We start from the raw sequence: 26,864 nt of genomic DNA, 5'->3' as shown, positions 1-26,864 counted from the left end.
TGGGCAAATGTTGGACATTTGGACTCCTTTTATTGAAAGCTTTGTAAAATAAATAACCAGAACTTCTTTTTGTTGCTGATTTATGTCATTCCAACTGTGTCGTACTTTATATTTCTGAGTTTTCTCTCCTTCTTCATGGTTCTTCTTTTACCATAAATGTGCAGGACTTTAGATTACAGTGAAAACTGAGTTCCTGGGTGAGACAGGAGTAAATAAAAACACTAAGGAACTGCTGCTTGTTGGGGTTCAGAGGGTTAATCATGTTCACGCTAAAGTAAAGTGTTGAAGAAAGTCTTTTGTTTTTATGTCGAGGCGGATTTAAGGCTCCGTCAGTTCTAAACAATCAGAGTTTTATGGCAGTGATTGAAGCAGAATGTGAATCTGGAGGATCGGTGTTTCGGGGGGAAGTTTTCAGACCTGAACCGGACGACTCGGAGGCCGTTGACTCACCGCTGTGGATGCGAAGATGCTCCTTCAGGTGATGCTTGTACTTGAAGGCTTTTCCACACTCGCTGCACTTGAACTTGCGGTTTCCAGCTCCTTCGGCGAGCAGCGGCGGCTGCAGAGAGAAAAACAGATTTGAAGTGATGGAGGAGGAGGAGTGGGAGTCGCAGCGGAGAGGCAGCAGCGCGAGCTAACGGGGAATTTAATAGTATTTAGAGTAGCAGATCTGACGGTGACAGATTCTCCTCGAACTCCTTCGCTGTGAAAGCCGTTCTGAGAAACAGCGTGGGCTGGCGGCGTTCAGAGGTAACACTTTGTGGTGGAGGTGCATTCCCAACATTTGAAATGCAAATACAGAGATAAACAAACACAAACAGAGCCCCCCCCACCAGCAGCAGAGTGGGAGCTGAAATCCTTTCGTCTCAGATGCAGATGATTGTTGGAGGAAACACAAACCTGACACTCATTTCTGCTTTATTTAGCAGAAAAAAAGGTTTTTTTTCTCTCTCGGTTTGCTTCATTAAGTTAAACCAGAGCAGGAACACGAACAACAACAACCAACACATCTCTGAGCTGGAACGCTGTCAAGTGTATGTGAGAAGATCTTATCAGATATAAAGTTATGTAAATCAAACCCAAGCAACTGGAAGAGGTGTTCTGCTGCTGCGATGTAAAAGTCTTAAAGTACAAAGTCTGTTAAAGTCCTGTCTTAAAAAAAGCTTTAATAATAATAATTTATAAAAAATATATTAATGTTTTGTGTTAATTTAACAGTAACAAGCTGAAAACACACAAAACCCACCAAAATAAAGGTTCTTAAACGGTTACTTAGAGGGCCTTTTGGTTCTTTAAACCAGTGGTTCTCAACCCTGTTCCTCAGGACCCCATGTCCTGCATGTTTTAGATGCTTCCCTGCTCCAACACACCTGACTCAAATGATCAGCTCGTTATCAGGCTTCTGCAGAGGCTTGATGACGAGCTGATCATTTGAGTCAGGTGTGTTGGAGCAGGGAAGCATCTAAAACATGCAGGACATGGGGTCCTGAGGAACAGGATTGAGAACCACTGCTTTAAACCACCACCACCTACTGAAGAACCTCTTTATTTAGTGGATGGGTTTCCACCTATAGGGGGAACTCGACTTACATCAGACTTCCATTTCTAAGGCGCAACGTCGACGATTTTCGCCATAAATCAAAACTGACATATGCACGTAAGTATCTATGTCACTCACCTACGCTAACACAGAGGTAAAATCATAATCTAGGCCATAAAAACACTGTAAAGTAAGAATAAAAAATAAATGTAGAATAGAAAACAATTTGTTTTAACGTCGCAAACTTTCTTAATAAATTTTAGGGAAATGGTGATGTAACCATGAAACGCCATGAAAGGAACCTCTTTTCACTGAAGTTCCATGGTTTCATGGTTGCTAAAAGACTTTGTTTTCTGATGGTTCTTTGGGGGTTCTTCAAATAATCTCCAGCAATAACATTTATTTGAGGGGGTCAGAAGCAGAGTGGTCGAACCCACAAAAAACCAAACTGAGTTTTATATAATTTCTGTAATATTTTATGGTTTAGATTTTACTGGCAAAGTGGTCTAACCCACAACCCATAAACAGCGTTACAGTGAGTGTTAGACTATTCTGGAAAGCACTAAACTTTGAACCCATTTTTCTCAAAAAGTATGTTAGACCACTCTGCTTCCAAGCCCTTACTGTCCAACATGCTTCAAAAATTATCTAAAATGTGTTGAAAATGATCCAGAATTACAGAAAATTCTCCAGAAATGATCTAAGACAACCAAAAATTCTTCAGAATGACATGAAAATAGTCTAAAATGACTGGACAGTTATCCAAAATCAGTCAGAATTTTTCTCAGATGATTAAAAAAGATCCAGAATGACTGAAAACTTGCAGAATGACACTGAATTTGTCCAAGATGCTTAAAAATATCATCATCAATGATCCAAAATTGTTGAAAATTTGTCCAGAATTACACAAAAATTGTCAGAAATGACAAAAATCTTTCCAAAATGACTCAAAAATGGCCTGTAATGACTTCAGTCTTTTCAGGATGAACTGAGAGTTATTTAAAATGACTGAAAACTTGCAGAACGACATGACGGGGTTAGAAGCAGAGTGGTCGAACCCACAAAATATCTGAATGGAGTTTTATAAAATTTCTGTAATATTTACAAAGATAGCGTTATTCTGAATGTTTGACCAAAACACAAAACTCTGAACCAGTTTTTCTCAAAAACTACAGAAAATGAGTTTAGACCACTCTGCTGTCAAGTCCTTCATTTGTGGAGCTACAAATAGTTATTCTATGGCATCACTGAGAGCAACCATACTTGGTTCCATTTAACACCTTTATTTATTTCCTTTTACACTGACTACCTTCAATTACCAGTTTCTTTAATTGGTTCCTCTGTTGTCTAGTTTCGGCATCATGTAGTTCCGACTGCTAAACTGTAAAATGTACATTTTAAGCATTTTATGATTAAAATAAATGATTATTTCCAGCTTTAATTTTTATTCCATTTATCGACTAACTTGGTAATTTCCATCTTAAACAAACAAACCTTCTTTCAAAAAACCAAGCAAAAAATGAGGAAATCCCCAAATGACAAGTTTCTGTTGTTTTTATTCCTGAAACTGAGAGCAGCTTCACAGCAAAGCTTCAGCAGCTGTAGTTAATAGGAGCCTTAAAGATTTCACAGTTGGGTTTTTTCTTCTTCGTGTTTTTAGTAAACGCTGATTATTTCCATGATGTGGAGGAATCCTCCGACGGTGAAGGCAGGAGGTTAAACGGGGGGTTTGTGACTTGTGAGTTTTGTGACTGAATCAGCGACTCGTCTCTCTTTAACAGTTTAACTGGGGAAGGACACAAATAAACAGCCACTTAGAGGATTAGGATTCTTCAAACCAGCAGGGAAAAGACCATCTGCTGCTGATTGGAGTCGAGGGGGGGGTCAGGTACAGAGTCTGAGGCCGACTGCAGGAAATCTCATTAGGATCGCGGTGTAATTGGAAAATTGAATGAGTCAGAGCTTAGTTAGCGACTCTAATGTGAATTTGGGACGGAGAGGGGCGGCGGGCGAACAGGCGTGTGCAGGAAACATTCAGCGCCACGACACGATCTGCCCGATAAACTCTAATCACATCTGTTCTGGCTGCACTTCCAACAGCAGCTGATGTCGAAAGTCAGATGGTCCGAGGAAGCCGGAGCTCCCACGCAAGGAGCGGCGATGGAGGGGGGCGACTGCAGCTGCTGAACCACAAAACAGCAGATAAACCTGAGCAGCAGGGTCAGTCCCTGATAGCTCAGTAGGAGGACTGACTAATGGCTCGTTCTTAATGGTTATTTTAGACCCGAAACCAACTCCTATAGAATATTATGGCTAAATTTGGAGAATTTCATGCTTCATGATCTGTGAATTTGTTATATTTTAACCCTCAAAAACACCTGTGAAGTATTTTTAAAGCCATGAAATATGGCGAGGACACCAACAGAATAGTTTACAGCAGAGTTAAATGATTAAATGGCTTCAAATTTCCCAAAAAAAAACATTATTGGCTCTTGACAATCGAAAAAACGTGCAATATTTTCAAATAAGGCTGATATTGTGGCACCTGAAAATTCCTATTAGTATATACATATGTATGTTGTTAAATTTCAACATGGAAGCAACTTTGACATCGTAAAGACCCCTATGAACACCTGTTTTGTGCCCCTAACAATGATTTCACATCATAATCCTAAATATCTCAAAGTATTGAAAACTGGAACCTTGTCTTGCCATATTAGTCACACATGAAATTCTACTGATGTTACAGGCTCAAAGGTTGGTGAAATGCTGACCAAAGACTGTATTTTTTGTCGGAAATATGGATCTATCCATATATATATATATATATATATATATATATATATATACACATATAAATATATATACATTTACATGATCTGTCTAGAGCCATAATATCACAAAAAGTTGAAAAATTGCACTTTTTCTATTTCTAAAGGGGCACAAATTATTCATTATTGTCATTTTGGACAACTTCCAAATAATTTTGGACAGACTTCAAGGCAAAATATCAAAAAAATGGAACCTTATCTTGCCATACTAGCCATATATTAAATTATACTGATGTTAGAGCCTTAAAAGTTGGTGAAATATCAACCAAAGACTGTGTTTTAGTAGAAATATGGATTCATCCATATGTAGACATTCACGAGAACTTTATGGAGACACAGTACCAACCTGGTTTGAACAATTTTAGAATTTTTGCTATTTCCAAGGGTCAATAATTAAAAATATGTCCTCTGCTGGATTCATTGTATCATTCTAATTTACTGGAAACTATTCTGTCCGCATCCTCACCAAGTTTCATGGCTGTGGAAATTTTATTTCTGGAGGTACTGAAGCTTTGAAATGGCTTCACAGGTTTACTGAGCGTAAACATTGTGTCACTGAATATGGGAAATTATTTAAAGAAATTATTTTGGGTCCCAAATAAGATTGTTTGCTTTTATGTTGTTGTTTCTGTTTAATCACAATGCAGCTTTGAAGCTTCACATTAACAATAACTTTATTATTTATTAATTTTCCCATTAAAGGGACTGATCTGTGTTGAAACTATGTATCTGAAACACCACAATGACTGATGGAGTTCCTCAGGGCACCATCCTCGGTCCTCTGAGATTCAACAATAACGTACTCACAGCTGAAAAATAAAACCTCTCGCTTTAGACATAAAGCCAGTTTTATAACCTTTAGTCTTATTTTTAAAACCAGAAACATTCAATCGAGGAAAACAATCAGCAACAGTTTCAATAACTGAGTGGATATTTTAGTTGTTTTTAACCAAAAATTCACTGGTTCGTGTGTTAAAGTTTGCTGCTTTTCAGATTAATGGATGAAGTGACAGAATAAAATCAACTCATGACTGTTGATTATTCACTATTTATTACATATGACTAAAACTTAATGATATTATTGGTTGCAGCTTGTGTGTTTCGATGTTTCACTAAAAGTCTTTTTACGTCACGTTTCTTCGAACTTCATTAACAAACTTTCCAAACTAAAAACGCACTGGAATTTCAGCTTCATTGGAGTTCTGATTCCATCTGAGTTTTTTACACCTGAGTGTCGGTGCAGGTGAGTCTTACCTGGTCGCTGGAGGGCTTGTGTGTGGTCATGTGGCGCTCCAGCTGGGCTCGGTGGCCAAAGGTGTCGGGACACAGCGGGCAGGCAAAGCTCTCCTCGTTCTTCTCATGTCGATATTTGATGTGTTCCTTCAGTGACGTCAGCCTTTTGTAGCCACGGTCGCAGTACGGACACGTGAGCAGCTGGGCGAAGTCGTCTGGCGTCCCGGGTGGCAGGTCTGTGGTGCCAGAGGTTTAGAGGTCAGCTAACGGAGGCTAACGGCTAATGGCTAACAGCTATCTAATAAACAGTTCTGTGGACAGATTTACCCACTGACATCTTAACTAAAACTAAAATAATTGTCTTTATTCATCGACATTCAGCTCAGGTCTCTGTTTACAGAGATTTAGTTCAACATTTTCAATTTTTGAATAAAGGATTTCTTGAGCGTCACCAAAGACCTAAGTTTTGTGTATCTTCTTTTAAACAAATTACATTTTTACAGATTTTCATAGATTTTTTCCTTTGAGATATATTTTTGCAGACCCCATTTTTTCTAATAATTATTTAGCCATCCATCCATCCATCCATTCTCTATACACCGCTTTATCCTCACTAGGGTCGCGGGGGTGCTGGAGCATATCCCAGCTGACTCGGGTGAAGGCAGGGGACACGCTGGACAGGTCGCCAGTTTGTCCCAGGGCTTTATTCAGCCATGATTTTTTTTTTTTTTTGTAAAAAGAAGTATAAATGGGAAGTTCAGAGACCCATTTTTTGGCTGCTACCACTATTTTAATGACTAAATACTGAAATTTATGTCAAACAAATCCCCTTTTAAACACTATTTATTATACTTAGATTACTTTCTTTTTGTTTCGTTGTTCAGCTTCTCATCTTTTTTTTTTACCGTGTTCGCTCTCATCCTGACCGACAGCTTCGGGCGTGCCCAGTCGCGTCACCTCCTCCGGGGCTTCTGGGTAAATGATGGCGGTGTCGCTGCGCTGCAGGTACTCAGCGATGGTTGCCGGGTGACCATCGCCATCCTCCAGCTTACGTTTCAGGAAGTACTCGTCCAGTTCGGAGATGCCCTCCAGTCGCTTCACTGAAACACACAAAGATCACCAAACTTTTGTTTTTTACAGCTTTGAAAATCAGACAATCAGAGAAAAAAGAAAGTAAATCGGAGACTTTAAAACATGAAAATGTTTGTTTGACGGAGCCGTAGCAGAAAGAAGAACCGAAGAGGACCCAGAATCCTGCCCTGAGGCATCCCTTAACTAAAACCAGCTGACATGAACACTACTCATTTATTCTTTTACAGGATGTTCAATCACAAGAACTCAACATGACATGATGTGTTTTTATTGTCACGGGGTCAGCTTCTGTTCAGTCTGAAAACAAAGTCATGAGATCATAGAAGAAAAGACCAAATAAAAATACAGTCTTGCCAAGTTTTGACTTTGATATTTAAAACTATGAGAAACAAGAAAACAAAAAGGGAAAAAAAATAAATGAAGTCAGAATTAAAGAAAAAATAAAATTTTTTAAAAAAGTGTCATAATAATTGACTTGGTTTAAAAAAATTAAGTCAAAACAAAGTTATAGCTTAAATTAATATAACTTGATGATTTAAAGTTACTTAAAGTCACAATCAAATGTTAAAATATTTAATAATTACATAACAATATTTAGATTTTTAAAGTTTTTTGACATTATGTAGATTAAATGTAGATTAAAAATATAATAAATATAATAAATAAAAATTATAAAAAATAGAATGAAAACATAATTATTGTATGATTGCATGTCATTTTTTTTAAATTTACCATCCCAACATATTATTTTCTTCAAATATTACAAATTCAGTTACCTATTTTAAAAAAAGATGTCATTATTTAATAGCTTAATGTTAAATTATAGATTATTTTTACATTTCATGTTAAATCCTTTAGCATTTTTAACATCAGACATTGAAGTTATGATTTACTAATTTATTTATTTTTAAATTTACAAATGAAGTTACATATTTTTTGAAAAAAAATATTATTTAATAGTTTAATGTCATGTGTTAAAATTATATAAAATAAGTTTACATTACATGTTAAATTCTTTAGCTTTTATAATATGACACTACATTTGTGATTTATTTGTTTAATATTTAAAAACATTAGAAATGAAGCTTTTTTTCAAAGTTATATGTTAAAAATGTTTTTTAAGCGTTACATGTTTAAATATTTAATTGTTTTTTAATGTTCCACGTCAGACAATGTCATATGTTTATCACTTCATGCTAATAATTAAAATAATTTTGGTTTATCTTGAGTATTTTTGTTGGCCTTCCATCATATATTTGTCCTCGGTGTTTAAGTTTCTACCACATTGATGAAAGTGATCATTGATTATTATATATTGATTATTTTATTATTGATCTCACCTGCAGAGTTCCCCACAGCGTGCAGCGACGCCTCCGGACCCAGAGGCTCGTACTCGTCTTTCCTGTCATCTGGTGGTAAAAACACATATTTTCTGTGATTACATGTGATTTCCTCATCAGTCTGAAGGTGTTTGAACCTCTGACTGAGGCCTATTGTGTTTGCTCCTCCTGGGCCTCCTCATGTGACTCTTCAACAGGAGTCACAAGCATCATAAGCTTCATTCAGCTTTCAAAGATCTGCCGCCCCCACACTTCAAACCCCAGAGGCACAATAAATAAATCTGGAGCAGCTAAATGATGATCTGAGCTACCAGCTGCTGCACATCTGGGAGCTTCTGTCTGAGAACGTGGAGATCTTTATCAGGTCTGAAACACTCAGATGACCTCTGAACACCTGAACTCACCTGTCCAGGTGTTCAGTCGCTTTAAATCAGATCCGTCTGTAGTAAGACATCTTTATGTTCTATCATTTGTTATTTTTTTTACATATTATACTGACAGGATCAGAGCAGCAGAACGACATGGATGAACCAACCGGTCGCCATGACGCCACCAACACACAACCAAATTATAGGAAACTACACAACACAATGTACAAATGAACTACAACAAATAACACAAAAAACTACAGGAAACTACAGATAAACACACAAATGGCCAAACTGCAAGAAACTATCAAACACTATGGACAAACAAAGTACACTAATACACACAACTTGACTACAAAAAAACTACACACCACTATGTGCAAATGAAATACATGAAACTGACAAACACTACACACAATTGAACTGCAACAAACTACACAAAATTCCACACAACTGAACTGCAAGATATTAAACAACACTGCAAATGACCAAACTACAAGAAACTATTAAATGCTACATACAACCAAAACTACAGGAAATTACAGATAAACACATAACCAACCTACAGGAAACTACACTACACACATCTAAAACACAAAAAAGGACACAATCCTATGTATGAAAAAACTATATGGAAAAAAACTATAAGGAATTACACAACAACACACAACTAGATTACAAAAAACTACACAACACCATGTACAAATGAACTACAAGAAACTACAAAACCAAACTACAGGAAACTACACAACACTACACACAACTGTACTGCAAGATGCTACATAAACACTATGCACAACCAAACTATAACACAGTAGATACAACCAAATTACAACAAACTAAATTGTGTACAACCAAAGTACAAGAAGTTATACAACATTACACTTCAAAAAATAACACTAAATCTACTACATCTGACTCAGCAACAAAACAAAAAAATACGAAAAACCCTACAAACAACCAAAGTACAAATTTTTTGTAGACACAAATGCACTAAAAACCACCAAATAGCAGAACTACTATTTAAGAAAAACTGCTTTAAAAATGATAAAATACGATGCTTTACTAAACTACAAAACACTGCATATGACCAAAAACTACACAAAACTACGCATGAACAAACAACGAAAAAGTACTACCCCCCACCCCCAATGAAGCCCATGTGAGGAGGCTGAAAGCTCTAGTGTTTACTCACCGAGGCGTCCGTCCTCCAGCCTCCAGCCGTGGGGGTCCTGCAGCCCATCGGATCCGTCCTGGTGGTCAGACAACAGGGCGTGGCCGACCCGGGGAGACGTCTCCATGGGGGGAATGCCGGCCGGGCTGCCGGCCTCCTCATCCTCCCCTCCACCGTTAGCGAAGCCAGCGTCCTCAGATAGCAGAGTCCTGTCGTCCTCGTCCGTCTCCGAGGTCGTCTCCACCACGTTCTCATAGTTCAGCACTGGAACGCAAACAAGTAGCTGTTAGAACCAAAAAACATAAAAAAATACGTACGAAAATACGGCAAAAAACACAACGCCATGAATCATAAAGAGTACGTACGAAAATACGGTAAGAAAAGCAAAAAACACAACGCCATGAATCATAAAGAGTACGTACGAAAATACGGTAAGAAAAGCAAAAAACACAACGCCATGAAGCATAAAGAGTACGTACGAAACTACGATAAGAAAGACAAAAAACACAACGCCATGAAGCATACAGAATACGTATGAAAATACGGTAAGAAGGACAAAAAAAACAACGCCATGAAGCATAAAGAATACGTACGAAAATACGGTAAGAAGGACAAAAAACACAAAGTCATGAAATATTAAGCAGTGTTTCCCCAACCATATAACCAGCGAGGCGGCCCACCTCGTCGGTATCGGCCACCGCCTCATTAAAATTCTGCCGACATTGCCGCCTCACTGGTCTGCGGCAAAAAAAAAAAAAGTGCAGTGCAAAACCTGCCGGACCGACGAGGAGACGGCCCGATAGTATATATAATACTATATATATATATATATATATATATATATATATATATATATATAATGACTCACTAATTTTGTTCAAAATGATTTCAAAATTACCTAAAATAATGAAGTTTGATCCAAAATTTTTCAGAACCTGAGTTAAAACAAACTGAAACGTGTCCAAAATGACTCCGACTTTGTGGAAAGTAACTATAAAATTGCCCCTAAATGACAATACTCTTTCTAAAACTGTTAGGAATTCCAACTCAGTGGCTCAAAATGACACAAATAGCCAAAAATGACATTATTTTTATTTAAAGTGAATAAAACTGTCCAGAATGACTCAAAAATTGGCCACAATATCTCTAAAACAATTGGCCAAAATAACAAAATTCCCAAACCATTCGGAACTTGGTCAAAATGACTCGACACGTGTATAAAATATTTTTGTCAAAACTATTCAGCACCTGGCCAAAATGAACTAAACTTGCCTAAAATAACAAAAACTGACTCAGATACTGCACAAAAAAACTCAAAAATAACAAAACTGTTTAAAACTATTTGGAACTCCAACAAAATGACTCAAAACTTCTCCAGAATTACATAGAAAAGAGCAAAATGACTCAATTTAGTTTAAAGTGAAAGAAAATATCCCAAATGACTCAAAAATTGGCCAGAATATCTCAAACAATGGCCCAAAATGTCAAAACTCTGTTAAACTATTTGGAACTTAAACAAAATGATTAAAAATTTCTGACACATAAATTGCCCAGAATGACTTAAATTTTCAAACAGGATTAAATATATATACATATATTTGTAAAATACATGATTAAAGCAGTGTGTCGTTTGTCTGATTTCTGTCATTCTGCACAGAAGACGTTTACTTCTTAGTTCTCTCTGCTTCTTCATGGTTGTTCTGTTTCTGTAGAGCTGCAGGACTTTATTTTGCAGTGAAAAATCAACTGAAGAAGAAACTGGCGTCTGTATCTGCAGCATCACATTCAAATGATATTTCACTTCACCAAACTGCATTATTCACACAGATTTTATTTCTTCATATTTGTGTCGTCTAAACTGTGAATCCTCCTCTTTCTTTGCATCCTGTTTGTGTCTCTACAGCTGCAGATTGTTTCGGTGAATCTGGACGAGCCACAGATCTGAGCTGCAGGAGATGAAGCGACGGACGGAAACAGCCTCCCTTTCATCGGGAGCAGTTAACACGCCGTCTTATCTGCTCTCCTGCAGATTTTATCTGAGCGTCGGACGCTGCAGGTTCCCACAGAGGAGAAACCAGATCGCAGCTCCTCGCCTTTCTTCCCGCCGGCTACATGGAGATTAGTCTGTTCATAATATGATCTTTGTCTGCGGCGCTCGCCTCCCGGACAACTGCGCAACAGGTGCAAATTAAAAGGGGAGCCACGGTGGGCCGGGCCGAAATCTGCTGACCTGGGCTGAATACCAAGAGCGGGGGTGGGCGGGGGCGGAGGGCGTGGGACAGGACGGGCTCTAATACGAGGTGTGACGGAGGATTTAGGACCGGTTCAGCCGGGGTAAACCCTAACTGATCAAACGGGGCGCAGAAAGGAGCTGAAAGTGAGACGTGGACGCTCGCTGTGTGGTCGGAGGTATACATCGGATATAAAGCCCCCCCACCACCACCACCACCGCCACCACCGAGCCCCCCACACCCACAGACACCCACCGCCATTGTGGTTTGTGGCTTTTGGCTGAAAGAATGTGTGACCTGCTGCAGCAGAGACATCGCTCATGTTTTCATCTGGTGTGAACGCATGAGGAGCTGCAGCCATCAATCATTGGCAGGATGACGGGGAATTCGAAAGTGTCTGATATCATGTTCACAGAGCAGGAAAACTACAAGAAATACTGACGTCATGACAGAAAACTGTGGAAAATACCTGATATCATGTTAACAGAGGTACAAAACTACAAAAAACTGCAAAAAATACTCACGTGATGACAGAAAATTGTGAAAAACATCTGATAACACATCTACAGAGTAACAAAACTACAGCAAACTACAAGAAATACTGATTTCATGACAGAAAATTGTGGGAAATACCTGTTATTATGTCAACAAAACTACAAGAAACTGCAAAACAAACTCACATAATGACACAAAGACTGTGGAAATTATGACATGTTGTCGACCAAACTACAAGAAACTACTAAACACTGCCTGAAATAACACTCTCACTGAGACAAAAACTGTGGAAAATACCCACAGAACACCAACAAATTCTCAGATTACTGCAAAAGAAAACCATCAAATCTTCACATGAGTATTAAGAAACCACAAATATCTGATAATTCTTCAACAAAATGATCAACTTTCTATCATGAAAAACTCTTTTCCTGAATGACCCAATGAACTGTTTGGTCTCTAAAACGTCAGAAAATGGTGAAAAAAAGACGTCACCTTCGTCTTTTAGACACTGTGATGAACATTTTCACCATCCTGTAACAAAATAATAAAAATAATCAGCATTACTAATATAATGATTGTCAGTTGTTGCACTGAAGAGCGTCAGAAACATAGATTTAGTCGTAGTTTTTTTTTTTTAACTCATGATAAAAATCATGTTGCACCACAAAGAAACCAGGTTGGACTGAAGCTAGCCATTATTTGTGGGTTATTTTCTGAATGAATCGACTGTTTGGTCTCTGAAATGTTGGAAAATGGTGATAAATGTGAATCATTGTTTCCTCAACATAACAAACACACAACAGGAAGTAAATGAACAAAGACACACAAATGTCTTATCAACTAAACATCAACCAACCAGCATCGATCGATCACCAAAATCTGCGGAGATGATTCCACCTTAAAACTTCAGTGCACTCCAGCCAATCATGGCGTGCCGGGTCACGTCACCAGGGGCAGCACAGCATCAACATACTGCTGTCAACTAGTTTATTCAAGCACAAAAACACCTGCAGATGCAACCTGTAAATCTGCAGCGGGTTTTAGGATGAAGTGAGGTGTCAATATAAGATCTCCGTAAACCTGCGGCAAGTTTTTAGTGAGAGTGAGGCATCAATACAATATCTTTGTAAACCAGCAGCATGTTTCAGGTCGGAGTAATGCATCGTGTGACCTGCGGATCTCTGAGCCTCTTTGTGTCCATTCACAGCGTTAGGGACAAAGACGTTGTGACCGTCGCAGGACAGACCTCCCACTCCTCCTCCCCCCCAGCAGCCCGTCCTACAAAGACACATTAATCTTGTCCTCCCCCTCCGGCTCTGTCATCTCCAACATTCTCTCAGACCAGCTGAGAACAGAGTCGCTGTTTTTAAAGCAACAAATGCTTCCAGCTGTTTCTGAGGGGGAGGAAGGGGGGAGGAGGGGGGAGGAGGTTTCCGGGCAGGTGGTCATGAGAAGGTATTTAACACGGATCAGAGCGAACACTGGATCATGTGTGCGACGCTGCAGTGCTGCAGGTGCTGCGGGAACACAACACGTCTTTACAGGAGGCAAAGAGCATCGGGCAGGTCGCAACAAATCCAGCAACACACAAATGTAACGGAGCAACACAACAATGCAACAACGGAACAACACACAAATGCAACAGAACAACACATGAATGCAACGGAACAACACACACATGCAATGGAACAACACAGACACAACAACATGAACTGTCACAGCAACACTAAATAACTGGGAAACAAAAACACAAATTCGAAGGAGAGATTTAGACAAATCTGTGCATGAAAAGATGCAACAACACAAATGCAGAAAAAAACCCAAAAAAAATGCACAAACATGTTAAAATCACAAATAACATCGACACAAACACAAAAACACGGATGCAAACTGAGGAATTCAATACAGATAAAGAAAGAACACAAATTTAAAAAGATGAACACAAAAGACGAGCACAAGAAATTACACATACGAACCTGGGGAAAGTTCACACAAACACACAACAAAGTAAACAGAAGAAAAAAGGTGGAAGACTACAAAACTACAATCACAAAAAAATGACGAGTTATGGAAACACAAATACGAAAACATGAATTCAGAAACCGTACGAAGTATGAAACAGTTTGTACGAACAAACTGTATCTGAATAAACGTGAAACGGAAGAAAAAAAAGACAAAAACTCAAATAAAAACCTTCCTAATGATGATCTAATGGCTTTATTTTTACACAAAACTCATCCAAAGTGGAGCAATAATTAAATTTGCGACGACACGATTTTAAACTCGGCTGCAGGTTTCATAGTTTGATCAAATCAATTCGTCCGAATCATTTCAGACGAACACAGAGCGTGACACGAAACATCGATCAAACCTCAATGCGAACCCCAGTGGCCAATCACGGCTCCTCCGGCACGAGGAGGGCGGGGCTTTGGGCTGCATCCATTTGCTGCAGCAGCTGCAGGATAAAATAAATGCAACCATCCACATGTGTTTAATCCCTGCAGGCGTGTTCAAAGCGACATGCTTTTCCTCTGCTCCGGTCACCCAGGTGTCCATGTCGCATCCTCTGATAAACGCAGGAAGCCACCACTGTCCGGCTGCAGGTGCTGTGACCGCATGCTTCCGTCCTGCTGCAGGTGCTGCGACCGCATGCTGCCGCTCGCTGGAAGCTTCTGAGATGAAAAGCAGCTGAATCCTCACTGCTCCGTCTCTCTCTCTGCCTCTCTCTCACCCTCAGAGCAGATCACCTGAGCGAACAGCTGGGGGGAGGGGGGAGGTAGGTGAGGCGGCAGGTTTCCGTGGAAACGAGGTCGCTGCCTAGCGGCTATGAGCTGCAACTGATTCATCACATGAACACAGCCAGGTAGCACACACACACGGTCAAAAGTATGTGGACAGTGTAAGTCACACTGTTATACTTTTATAATGGTGCAGGGCCCAATCATGGCCACATACTTTTGGCTGAAAGTGTATCTACTTAAAATCCCTTCCCATTTAATTAAATGTCAACAAAAACTATATGATCAAAAGTATGTGGACATGTCAGTAAACCACAATATGTTGACCTGTCTGCATACTTTTGGTATGGTCCAACACTTGTCTTACTTTTAGATTTGTTTGCAACCATTTTTATAAAAAAAAATAAAAGATCAAAAAACACTATATGGACAAAAGTATGTGGACATGTCAGCATACTATAATATGTTGAGCTATCCACATACTTTTGGCTATATTCTGTGTCAAACAACCTGTCTAACTTTAAATAAATGGTCAGAAAAATTATGTGGTCGAAAGTATGTGGACAGTGTAAGTGACACTTCAATATAATTTCAATTGTGCAGGGCCCAAACATGTCCACATACTTTTGGCGAAATAGTGTTTTTGACATTTGGTCAAAAGTATGTGGACATGTCAGTAAACCACAATATGTTAATCTGACCACATACTTATGGCCATATGCTGTATCATACCAGGTCATAAAGGTCAAAAAACTACAAGGTCAAAAGTATGTGAACATGTCAGTACATCACAATATACTGATCTGTCCAGAAAGGTCACAAATACCTTATAGTCAAAAGTATGTGGACAGTTCTAAATGTTTTTATGGTTTAGCCCCCACATACTTTTTCTCATGTAGCGTATCTATACCAGAAACCCTGTTTTACTTTTAATTTTCTCTACAACTGTCTCCTTCAGATAAATAAATCACTCAGCCAAAAGTATATGGACAGCTGACATCATTCTCTAATTGCATTTACATGGTCCAGGCCCAGAGCATGTCCACATATTTTTGGTTACATCTAAACTGAGACCTTATTTTTAGACTTTCCTTTCACCTGTCTCATTCAGATCAATAATCTACACAGGTAGACGTACATGGACAGCTCTACTGTATGTTCTGTTCATCAAACCAACTGAACTGCTAGAACCAAACCCACTGCGTCCGAATACTTGTGGCCTGACGGAGCAGTTGGCTGAGTGTCGGCGACAGATTGGTGTTAATTCTAAATGTGTGTTGTCCTGATAATAATGTGAGTTACTGCTGCTTCCTGCACACACACACACACACACACACACACACACACACACACACACACACACACGCACACACCAGAAGCTGTTTGCAGTCGCTCTGAATTATGGCGGCGTCCACAAACAAACGGCGGCTACCAGGAAAACATTGGGTTCTCGTGATGCGACCGATCGGCAGCCTGTCTGGGATTATTGATTCCCTGAAGATCCGACGGACAGTTTACTGGAATTACAGCAAAATATCACTGTGGGGTTACATAAACAGCCTGTTCACATAATTACTGCACTCAAACTGCATGTACACGGCATTTATACAACATTTACTGCATTAATACTGTATTTATACTACATGTACTGCATTAATATTATATTATACTGCAGGTGTTTTCGTACTTGATATATACCCTAAATGTACTGTTTTATACTGCATTTACTGCATTTATACAGCATTTACTATATGCATTTTACATTTTACATTTATACTGTACAGTACATTTACTGTACAGTAGTCCAATCCAGTTCTTTCAGTAATTAAGACTTTCTCATTTGTGACTACACTTAACAGCTTTCTCCTTCTTCCTGCCCCTATGCTAAGCTAGGCACAGAGTTTTTCCCTGTTGCTTGTCTTGATGCCAAGCTTGGCTATCAGTCTTCTCTTTTTCCAATCTCTATGCTAAGCTAGGCTAACAGTTTCTCCCTTTTTTCCATTCTCAATGCTAAGTTAGGCTACCAGGTTACCCCTGCTTCAAGTCCCTATGCTAAGTTAGGCTAACAGGTTCCTCCTGCTTTTAGCCTCTATGTGAAGCTAGGCTAACAAATTCTTCCTTCTTACAGTGTCTATGCTAAGCCATGCTAACAGCTTACCACTACTTCCAGTGTTAATACAAAGCTAGGCTAATAGATTCCCCCGCTTCTAAACTCTATGCTAAGTTATGGTAGTAAGTTTCCTCTGCTTCAAGTCTTAAGCTAAGCTAAAATGTAACTCCGCTTCAAGTGTCTCTGCTAAGCTAAGCTAACAGGTTTCGCCTGTTTCCAGTCTCTATGCTAAGCTCAGCTAACATATTCCACCTGCCTCCAGTCTCTATGTGAAGCTAGGCTAATAATTTCTCCATGCTTCTAGTCTCTATGCTAAGCTATAGAAGAACAATTCTCTGCTTTTAGTCTCTACACTAAGCTAAGCTAACATGTGCCACCTGCTTCCAGTCTCTCTATGCTAAGCTAAGATAATAGTTTCTTTCTGCTTGTAGTCTCCATGTAAAGCTATGCTAATACTTCTCTCTGAGTCTTGTGTCTATGCTAAGCTAGGCTAAGAGGCAGATAAAATGTTAGTTTCCTTGTTTTAACTGAACATGTGTCAGGTGGGCGTGTCTTTCGCTCTGAGTGGGCGTGTCCTCTGGCTGTGTGGCGATCAGTGGGTGGATCATAATTGAATTAAACTCCCGTTTATCTGCAACCGGCTGGAAACTCCAGCAGGGTCGGACCTCTACTCCCTCCCTCCCCTCCCTCCCTCCTTCCTCTACCTCCCTCACCTCCCCTCCATCTGCTCGGCCTCCACATGCTGCTGCTTCAACAAATGTTCAGGCTCCACCCCCAGTGAGAGTCAGACACAACAAACATTCACTACATGCACTCTGATCTACTACACATCTCGTTTCCTAACACCTCGTCTCCTCCGTCCTCGTTTCCATCGGTTTTAATCGCATCCTGATGATGATGATGATCGTTTCTCTGATGAGTTGACCTTCACTAAATATTTGCGTCTCTATTGTTTCTCGTGTTTCCTGTCAGACGCCGATCACATGACTGTCGTCCAAACAGGAAGCAGACGGAGCTGTTACTGACTAAATCATGAGTTTAAGATGGAAAATAGCAATAGCTAAATCTGGTACAAAGCATCTCTTCTGTTCAAGAATAATGCATTTGTATATGGTCCCTGACAAATAAACTAATAAAATAAAATAAATAAAATAATAACGGAGTTTGGATGAGAACATGAGAATTAAAGCTGCTGAACGTTTTACTGTCGACCCTAATATCGATTATAGATAAATCTCCAACTATTCTGATAATCAATCAATAATTTTATTAATAGAAACAGTCAATGACAAAAACACCAAAAAGTTACACAAAATGAGATAAAATACAACAGAAAGGAAAAACAAGTCCAAAATGAAGCTTAAAAACACCAGTTTTGTAATTTATCGATAATTGAACTGATCTCCAATCACTTTGATAGTCTAATGATGAGGTTAAATATTTTTGAATTTAAAAAAAATCTTAATTTGCTGATTGGAGTTTCTTAAATGTGAGTATTTTAGAAGAATTTATTTTTCTACACACTTCTCTGCATGTTTACACTAAATTTTCTGCATATATAGAATAGAATAGAATAGAATAGAACAGAACAGAATAGAAACTTTATTTCAGACTGAGGTGGTCCATATCATTAAAATAAAATACACACGTTAAAAAAAAAGAAGAAAAAAGAAGATACTGTATTTATATTGCATTTACTGTTTAAAGCTGTATCTGTACTGTATCTAAACTGCATCTACACTGCATTTACTCATACTAGTTACAGTACAGCGGTCCACTCCAATTCTTAAGGAATTGTGGCTTTCACAATGTCTATGCTAAGATAGGCTAACAGGTGCCTCCTGATTTCCGTTTTTATTGCTAAGCGTCGCTAACAGTATCCCCCCTTCTTCTAGTCTCAGTGCTAAGCTAGGATAAAAGAGTCCCTTTGCTTCCCATTCTTTACTAAGCTAAGCTAAAAGGCTTCCCCTGTTTACAATTTCTATGCTAAGCTAGACTAAAAGGTTCCTCCTACTTGCAGTTTTCACTGCTAAACTGGGCTAAAAGGTTCTCTCTGCTTCCAGTTTCTATGCTAAGCTATGCTAACAGTGTCCTCTCTTACTTTCAGTCTCAATGCTCAGCTATGGTAATATAGTCCCCTGACAATTTCTATGCTAAGCTATATTAACATCTGTTCCCCTTTTACTGTCTACATTATGTTAGTCCCTACGCTAAGCTAGGTCTCCTTGCGTCCCATTTTCAGGGCTAAGCTAGGCTAAAAGGTTCCCCCTGCATACAGTTTCTATGCTAAGCTAGGCTAATAGTGGTCCTCCTTCTTTCATTCTCAATGCTATGCTAGGCTAACAGTTTCCCCCTATTTCCAGTTTCTATACTAAGCTAGGCTAAAAATTCCCCCGTTTCTAGTTTCTATGCTAACCTAAGCTAAAAGTTCCTTCTGCTCCCAGTTTCTATGCTAGGCTAAGCTAAAAGTTCCTTCCCTGTTTCTAGTTTCTATGCTAGGCTAAGCTAGAAGTTCCCCCCTGCTTTCAGTTTATATTCTAAGCTAGGCAAAAAGTTTCCCCTCTGTTTCCAGTTTATATGCTAAGCTAGGCTAAAAGTTCCCCTGTTTCCATTTTCACTGCTAAGGTAGGCTTAAAGTTCCCCTAGTTCCTAGTTTCTATGCTAAGCTAGGCCTAAAGTTTCCCCATGCTTCCAGTTTCTATGCTAAGCTAGGCTAAAAATTTCCCCATTTCCAGTTGCTATGCTAAGCTAAGCTAAAAGTTTCCCCCTGTTTCAAGTTTCTATGCTAAGCTAAGCTAAAAGATTCCTTTCTTCTTGTAGTTTCTATGCTAAGCTAGGCTAGTGTTGATGCTTCCCTCCAGGTGCAGCTTTCGCTCCAACAGACACGTCGAGTCGGACCAAACCTCTGACATGTGATGAAATAAACTGCGACCTTTTAGTCGACGTCCTGGCGCTGAAACCTGCTCATTTCTGAGGTATGCGCTGCGGACGGAGCATCTAAGAATGGAGAAAAATCCCTAAAAGACGGCGGTGACGGTGGGGGGAGGACGGGTGAGGCGGACGGGGGAGAGTTTCCATGGCCTGGACCTGCTGGCAGGCTGCTGTGTAATTACAGCCACCACATCCCAGCCGGTTCCCCGGGAGGCCGAGCTCCACAACAAGGAGGGAGTCGCTCTGTAATTCAGCCTCGCACGGGGGGAGGACGGGGGAGGAGGGGGAGGAGGGGGAGGACGACTTTGGCTAAAATAAAACTGCGACCGCAGAGCGGGAGGGAGGTTCGGGATATTTTCCTGCCGCGACCAAAAACACCAACAAGAATGCAAGCGCAGAGAGAAGCTGCAGTTTGTTCTTATCAGGCCGAAGGTGCGACAGCTGAGTTCCTCCTGGAGTTAATCAGGTCCCAACACCTTGAGCTGCTCAGGTCGGTTAGAGAACGTTAGACCTCCAACACCTCCACCCAGAACCAAACCAAGCCACCTCCAGGACGGTTACAGCCTGAGTCTGATCACTAGTTATCAGAAAGGAGGAAACATCTCAACTGCAAACCTGATTAGTGGAAACAAATGTGTTCAGAATGAAGCTGCAGCCAATAATCAATCAATCAATAAACTAATAATGACTACAGTCTAAGTTCTGTGATTGCAGCTTCTTCATATGTGAATGTTTTCACATTTCTTTCCTGTATATGGATGGATGCATACTAGATTTGTACTGCATTTACTTGTGAAACAGTATTTATAGTGTATTTATACTGCGTTTATACAAGTTACAGTACAGCAGTCCACTCCAATTATTTAAGTAATTAAAGCTTTCACAGTCCTTATGCTAAGCTAGGTTATCAGGTTCCCACTTTTCCACTCTCAATGCTAAGCTAGGCTAACAGGTTCCCCCTGATTCCTGTTTTTACTGCTAAGCTTGGCTAATAGTAGCCCTCCTTCTTCCAGTCTCACTGCTAAGCTAGCCTAAAAACTTCCCCCGGCTTCCAGTTTCTATGCATAGTTTGGCTAACAGTATCTTCCTTGCTTCCAAATTCTATGCTAAGCTAGGCTAAAAGACCCCCCTCCTCCCTTCTTGTTTCTATGCTAAGCTAAACAGCCGTTTTCTGCTGTTTTATACATGATTGACTGAGAAAATCACTTATCTGAAGTCTTTTTGTCACTATAAATATAATATACTTTTAATAACCTGTTTGCAAAATTTAAGACATGAAAGAAAAAAAAATGGGGTTTTCAGTTACAAAATTTCACATTAATCTGGATATTTGTCTTCGTTTTAGATAATTAAAAAATGATAAGAGAATAAAAACAGTCCAAGTTCTGTGACTGCAGCTTCTTCAAATGTGAATATTTTCTGTCAGTTTTTGACTCGCAAAGGCTTCCAGGTTCTATCATCAGAGTATTTTCTTCATTTCCTCGTCTTAAATGACAGTAAACGGAGTATTTTTGGGTAAAATGATATCATCGTTGGACAGGAAAATCCCTTACAGGAAGTCTTTCTGTCAGTAGAAGCATAAAAATATGACCCTAAAATCAGAACCATGAGCTAATAGTTCTGGAACCACCGATATAAAAACATCACAGGAGGAATAATAAAACCTGATGTACAGTTTAAGATCTTCAGGAGGTAAAATTCATGTTAATCTTGATATTTGTCTTTGGTTTTGAAGACTTTTAGAAAGTAAAGTCTGTGATGCAGCTTCTTAAATGTGAATATTTCTTAGTTCTTTCCTCTTTGGTCCGAATAACAGAAAAGAAAAAAGACACAAAGACACAAAGACACAAAAGAAATTCAGAGTAACTACAGAGCCGCAGAACAATCACTAAAACACTAAACCCTTAACAGGCAAAAAGTGACACAAAACAGCCAAAACTGAAGAGCAAAAACTACAAAGACACAAAAAATGAGGCACAAAATGCAACACGAGACATTTGTCAAAGTTCTACACCAACACTTCAATCTATTACTTCTGGAGGAACAGACCCACAGTTTCATGACTTTACACTGGTCCAGAAAGAGACAAAAAGTGAACACAAAGAGAAGCAAAATCAATGCAGACACACAAAAGGACAACTATATGCAAAATGGCTGAAAAGAGACACAAACCAAGAGGAAAAGAGACACAAAAAGAGCACAAAGAGGCACAAACTGAGCAGCAACAGACAGAAGCAGTCGACTCAAACTAACTGATGCACAAATAGTGAAGTTTGAACTTTATAAACAGCAACACAGCATGTCAGCGGTCAAAAACAGCAGCGAACTTGTCTGTTTTTGTTCCTCACTAGTTCTTCTTTTCTATCACCAGTCGATGTCGTTTCAGAAATTACATAAATCTGCTTTCAGTCTCTTATTATTTTAGCAGGGGTGTCAGATGATGCAAAATTACCGCAAAAACATGCAAAATTACTGCAAATTACAGCAAAAATATGCAAAATTACCACAAAAAGAGTCAAAAAATCCACAAAAAGAGCCAAATTTACCACTAAAAGAAGATAAAGCACCAAGAAACGGTGGTAAAAACACAAAATACCACAAAATGATACAAACACCAACTAAACCGTCATTGAAGGGCTGAAAGTCACCACAAAAACAAAACATTACAAAAAAGAACACCTGAAATCATGCAATTCATCTGCTCTCGGCATTCACTCATATCAGCTAAAAAAATACACAAAATTACTACAAAAACATGCAAAATCATCACTAAAATAACCAAAAATCAACACGAAAAGATGCAAAAACACCACTAAAAGAGGCAAAATGACCTCAAAAAGTGGCAAATTTACCACAAGAAGAAGCCAAACCCTCCATGAAAAGATGCTAAATATCAAAAAGGTACAAAAATACCGCAAAACAACGGTCTGTTCCCAGTCTGACTTGGGATTCAATCAAATCAGGTATAAAATTACCACAAAAAGACACAAAATTAACAAAGAAACTCTGTCAAAATCACCATAAAACGAGACAAACAACTACTCAACCATCATTAAAGGGCTGAAAATCACCATAAAGACACAAAATCCCAACAAAAACACTTGAAATCATGAGACGATATTTTTGTATTTTCAGAGATCATATGAATATGTTCATGTGGTCTCTTTCCAGTCTGTTCTTGGCATTCATTTAAATCAGGTCCAAAAACATACAAAAAGATGCAAAATTACCACTAAAACAGCCAAAATCACCTTGAAAGAGGCAAAATTAACACAAAGAGGCAGAACGATCTCAAAAAGTGCCAAAAGGAACACAAAAAGGGCTAAATGGAAACAAAACGAGTTGAGATAAACACAAAAAACTAAACCACGATCAAAGGGTTTCATATCAGGTACAAAAATACACAAAATTAGCACAAAAACACAAAAACTGAACAAAAAAATGCCCAAATTAACATGAAAAGGTTCTAAAGCACCAGGAAAAGATGCTGTATTACCACAAAAAAACTACTAAACCACCATTAAAGGGCTGAAAATCACCACAAAGACAGAAAATCCCAACAAAAAGACCCACTTTCATGAGTCGACGTGGTTATATTTTCAGAAGTCATATATAAATGGGCAGGTTACAGTTATTTAATATGACGTAAATACTACATTTTAATGTTTATTTAGAGGTAATTCATGCCTATAAGGGTGCAGGTAGAATCATTCAGTTCATCTCGAGACAACAGGCTGATTTCTTAGATTTTACCAACTGCAGCTGCATCTGTTCCTGTCTGCAGCCTTTTAACACCTCTGACAGTCATTTCTAAACACAGTAAAGTGGCGTCCTGTGAGGTGTGAAGGTGTATCTGACCTGAGCGTTAATGTTAGCCCTATCAGCAGCAGGGCGGCGGCTTCCAAACGCCGTCTGATTACACAACAGGCTGCTGCTGCACCCTGATAACACCAGACGCCCTGATATCAACCGTCTGAGTGTGAACCGAAGCAGAACAAGGAGGTCGGAGGTGTTAACAGCGCAACTCTGGTCAGTCAGACCATTCTATGCAGTGCTAATGTGGTGATGTGTAGAATGATGTGACTCCACCTCAGTATCACTCTGCTATAAATGGAAAAAACACTGGACATGTGACCAGTAGTCTGTCTGTTTGAATTGGTTTTGTATCTATTTGTGTATATTTTGAGCATCTCATAGTTGGTTTTATTCTTTCTGGTCATTTTATGAGTCTTTGTAATTTTTTTGCGGCTCTTTTTGATCAATCTGGGAATCTTTGTGGTCATCGTTTTGCAGCAATTTTGCATCTCTGAGTCCTTTTACGTGTCTAAAAGGTGGTTCTACCTCGGGTTGCATTTAATTATCTCTGTATTTGATTCTGTCTCTGTAATTTTATATTTGTAATATTTCTGTAAAAAGAGACACTTCAACAAAGTGTAACTATGCTGTAGATGGAACTGTATTGACAGGCTGCAGCTAGGTGTTAGCTGTTGCTACCTGTTAAGCTAGTTGCTGTGTGTTAGCTAGTCGTTACAGGTTATCTGTTATTAGCTGACTCCTTTTGTCAATAGTCTCGCATAACAGATTGACAGTAAGGTGTTGTCAGACCATTCTACGCAGTAGTGTGTAGAACGGTCTGACTACACTTCAAACTCTGCTATTCTTTTAGTAAGATTTTTTTTTCTTCTCTTTACAGTCATTTTGTGTCTTTGTGGCTGTTCTACATCCATTTTGATTGGTTTGTGTATCTTTGTGTTTGCTTTGTGTCTTTGCAGCCATTTAGGAATTGCGTTGAGTGCCTGTTGCCTTGAGCTAGCTTTTGTTACCTGGTTAGCTAGTTGCTCTGTCTTAACTAGCTGTTACGTGTTATCCATTGTTAGCTGTTGCTAATGGCCTCACATAACAGAATGATGAGGTCTAGTCAGACCATTCTACATAGCGCTGTTTTTGCTTTTTGTTAGATGTTAGATGGTTGTAACAAGTTCTTAGCTGTTAGCTGGTGCCGTTCTCGCATAACAGAATGATGAGGTGCAGTCAGACCATTCTTTACAGGGCTGTCATAGCTGGCTGTTAGATGCTTGTTGGTTGTTATTTGTTACCTTTTGCTAGGTGCTACCTGTTGATAGAAGTTAACTGATTCATGTTTGTAGAATGGTCTGACTACACCTCATTATCATTCTGTTATTGGGGGAAAAATGTCTAGTTTGTTTGTATCCCTTCAAAATAAGATCTCGTCCTTCAGACTGAGCTGCACAAACACCGTCGATTCCCTTTGAACTCTTGATCTTGTTCTACATGCGTTTTGAAGCCCATCAAACTTCATCTTTCTATGTAAGATTTCAATTAATCATCAGCCTCAGTGGCTGCTGGGGGAGGATGGGGGAGGACGTTGAAGCTCCCCTCTACCCCTGTAAAAATGTAGGTTGCCTTAAGAGAAAGTCAGATTTTTGGTGTGAATAATGGATAGAGCAGCGATGAGGCAGTTTGAGGGTTTACAGCCCGGCAGCCTCTCTGGGGGGCCGATGGGGGGGATATCCAAAATGTGTGAATTATTCATGTTCCCAGGTGGAAGATGAATCTTTACAAAAGCAGAAGAGGAGGAAGAGAGTTATTAAATCCCTCCAATGAATACCTTCTTTCTGCAGGGAGCTGAAAACTTTTCACTGATAATAATTCATGACTGCAGGTGTTTTAACTTCCTGCCATTTCCAGAAGCATCCGTCAAACTCCTGATTCCCAACTCCACATCTGAGCAGCAGCAGCACGTTAAAACTCACTTGAACTGACTGCAATCAGAAAACATCTACCAAGAGCTAACACCAAACAACCACCAAACATCTAATGACCAGCTAACACAGAGCAAGCAGCTAACCAGCTAGTTAGCTCGCAGCAGCAACACATAAAAACTCATAAAACTGACAAAACGACACACTAAATTAACAGAAGCCAACACAATGACAACAGACACGAGAGCTACAACATGACAAACTGCTACAAAGACCCACATAAAGACAGAGATGTAAGTCAACCACTAGCAGATAGCAACTGCTATCTGCTAGTCAACCACTAGCAGATAGCAACTGCTAGCAACAGACATCACCCCGCAACAGCTAACAGCTAGTAACCCACTCAATACCTAGCCAAAGTTAACGCCAAGCAACAACTAACAGCTGGAAGCAGGTAACATGTAACATCACGTTAACGCAGAGCAACCTGCTAACTACGTAGCAACAGCTAACATTGAACAGTATCCTCTCAACACACTTCCATGTACAACTTGTAAACACTTTGGTGAAATGTCTCTTGTCATTAGTATATCAGCTATGATTAGAAAATTAAAGACAGACACAATCAAATACAAAGACTAGTAACGTGAGCTCAAACTAGATGCTAATTAAATGCTAACGAAGACACAAAACCACCACCAAAAACAGCAAAATGCAGGCAGACCATTCTACACAACACTGCGTCTGACTACACTTCATGTCACTCTGCTATGCAAAACTACTGGTCACATATTGAGTGTTTTTGTCCTATAGAATGAAATTTTTAATGCAATTAGACCATTCTCCAGCACTGCATCAGCGCTAGAGAATGGTCTGACTACACCAGACTACAAACACATTGCAGCTTTACAAAAATATATATGCAAAGATACAATACTTTGTTATGACAACAGCCTTAGTTTCTGCTGCTCTCAGAAACTTAAGGTACATTTAATTAAACATTCCACCTTCCAGGTGTGTTCAGGTGAATCTGCAGCTGCAGTAATTGTCCGTCG

At 39.3% G+C, this 26,864-nt stretch overlaps 1 protein-coding gene across 5 annotated transcripts in view; it reads right to left on the bottom strand.

Annotated features, from left to right (window-relative positions):
- The window catches only part of zeb2a (zinc finger E-box binding homeobox 2a), an 88,224-nt gene that overhangs the window by 16,477 nt on the left and 44,883 nt on the right, over positions 1-26,864 (bottom strand). For 4 of the 5 annotated variants that reach the window (XM_022209213.2, XM_051958582.1, XM_022209214.2 and 1 more), the window contains 5 exons: positions 9,600-9,842; positions 8,037-8,105; positions 6,510-6,704; positions 5,626-5,840; positions 451-559 (listed from right to left, as the gene is read on the bottom strand). In XM_022209213.2, coding sequence (XP_022064905.2) covers positions 451-559; positions 5,626-5,840; positions 6,510-6,704; positions 8,037-8,105; positions 9,600-9,842 — 831 coding nt within the window. Of the gene's footprint in view, positions 1-450; positions 560-5,625; positions 5,841-6,509; positions 6,705-8,036; positions 8,106-9,599; positions 9,843-14,678; positions 14,976-26,864 lie in introns of those variants that run through there. The other variant, XM_051958583.1, reaches the window with a different exon arrangement.

This window comes from Acanthochromis polyacanthus, chromosome 14, assembly GCF_021347895.1.
Source record: "Acanthochromis polyacanthus isolate Apoly-LR-REF ecotype Palm Island chromosome 14, KAUST_Apoly_ChrSc, whole genome shotgun sequence".
NCBI lineage: Eukaryota > Metazoa > Chordata > Actinopteri > Pomacentridae > Acanthochromis > Acanthochromis polyacanthus.
The sequence above is the reverse complement of the archived record's forward strand: the minus strand, read 5'-3'. Positions and strand labels throughout refer to the sequence as shown.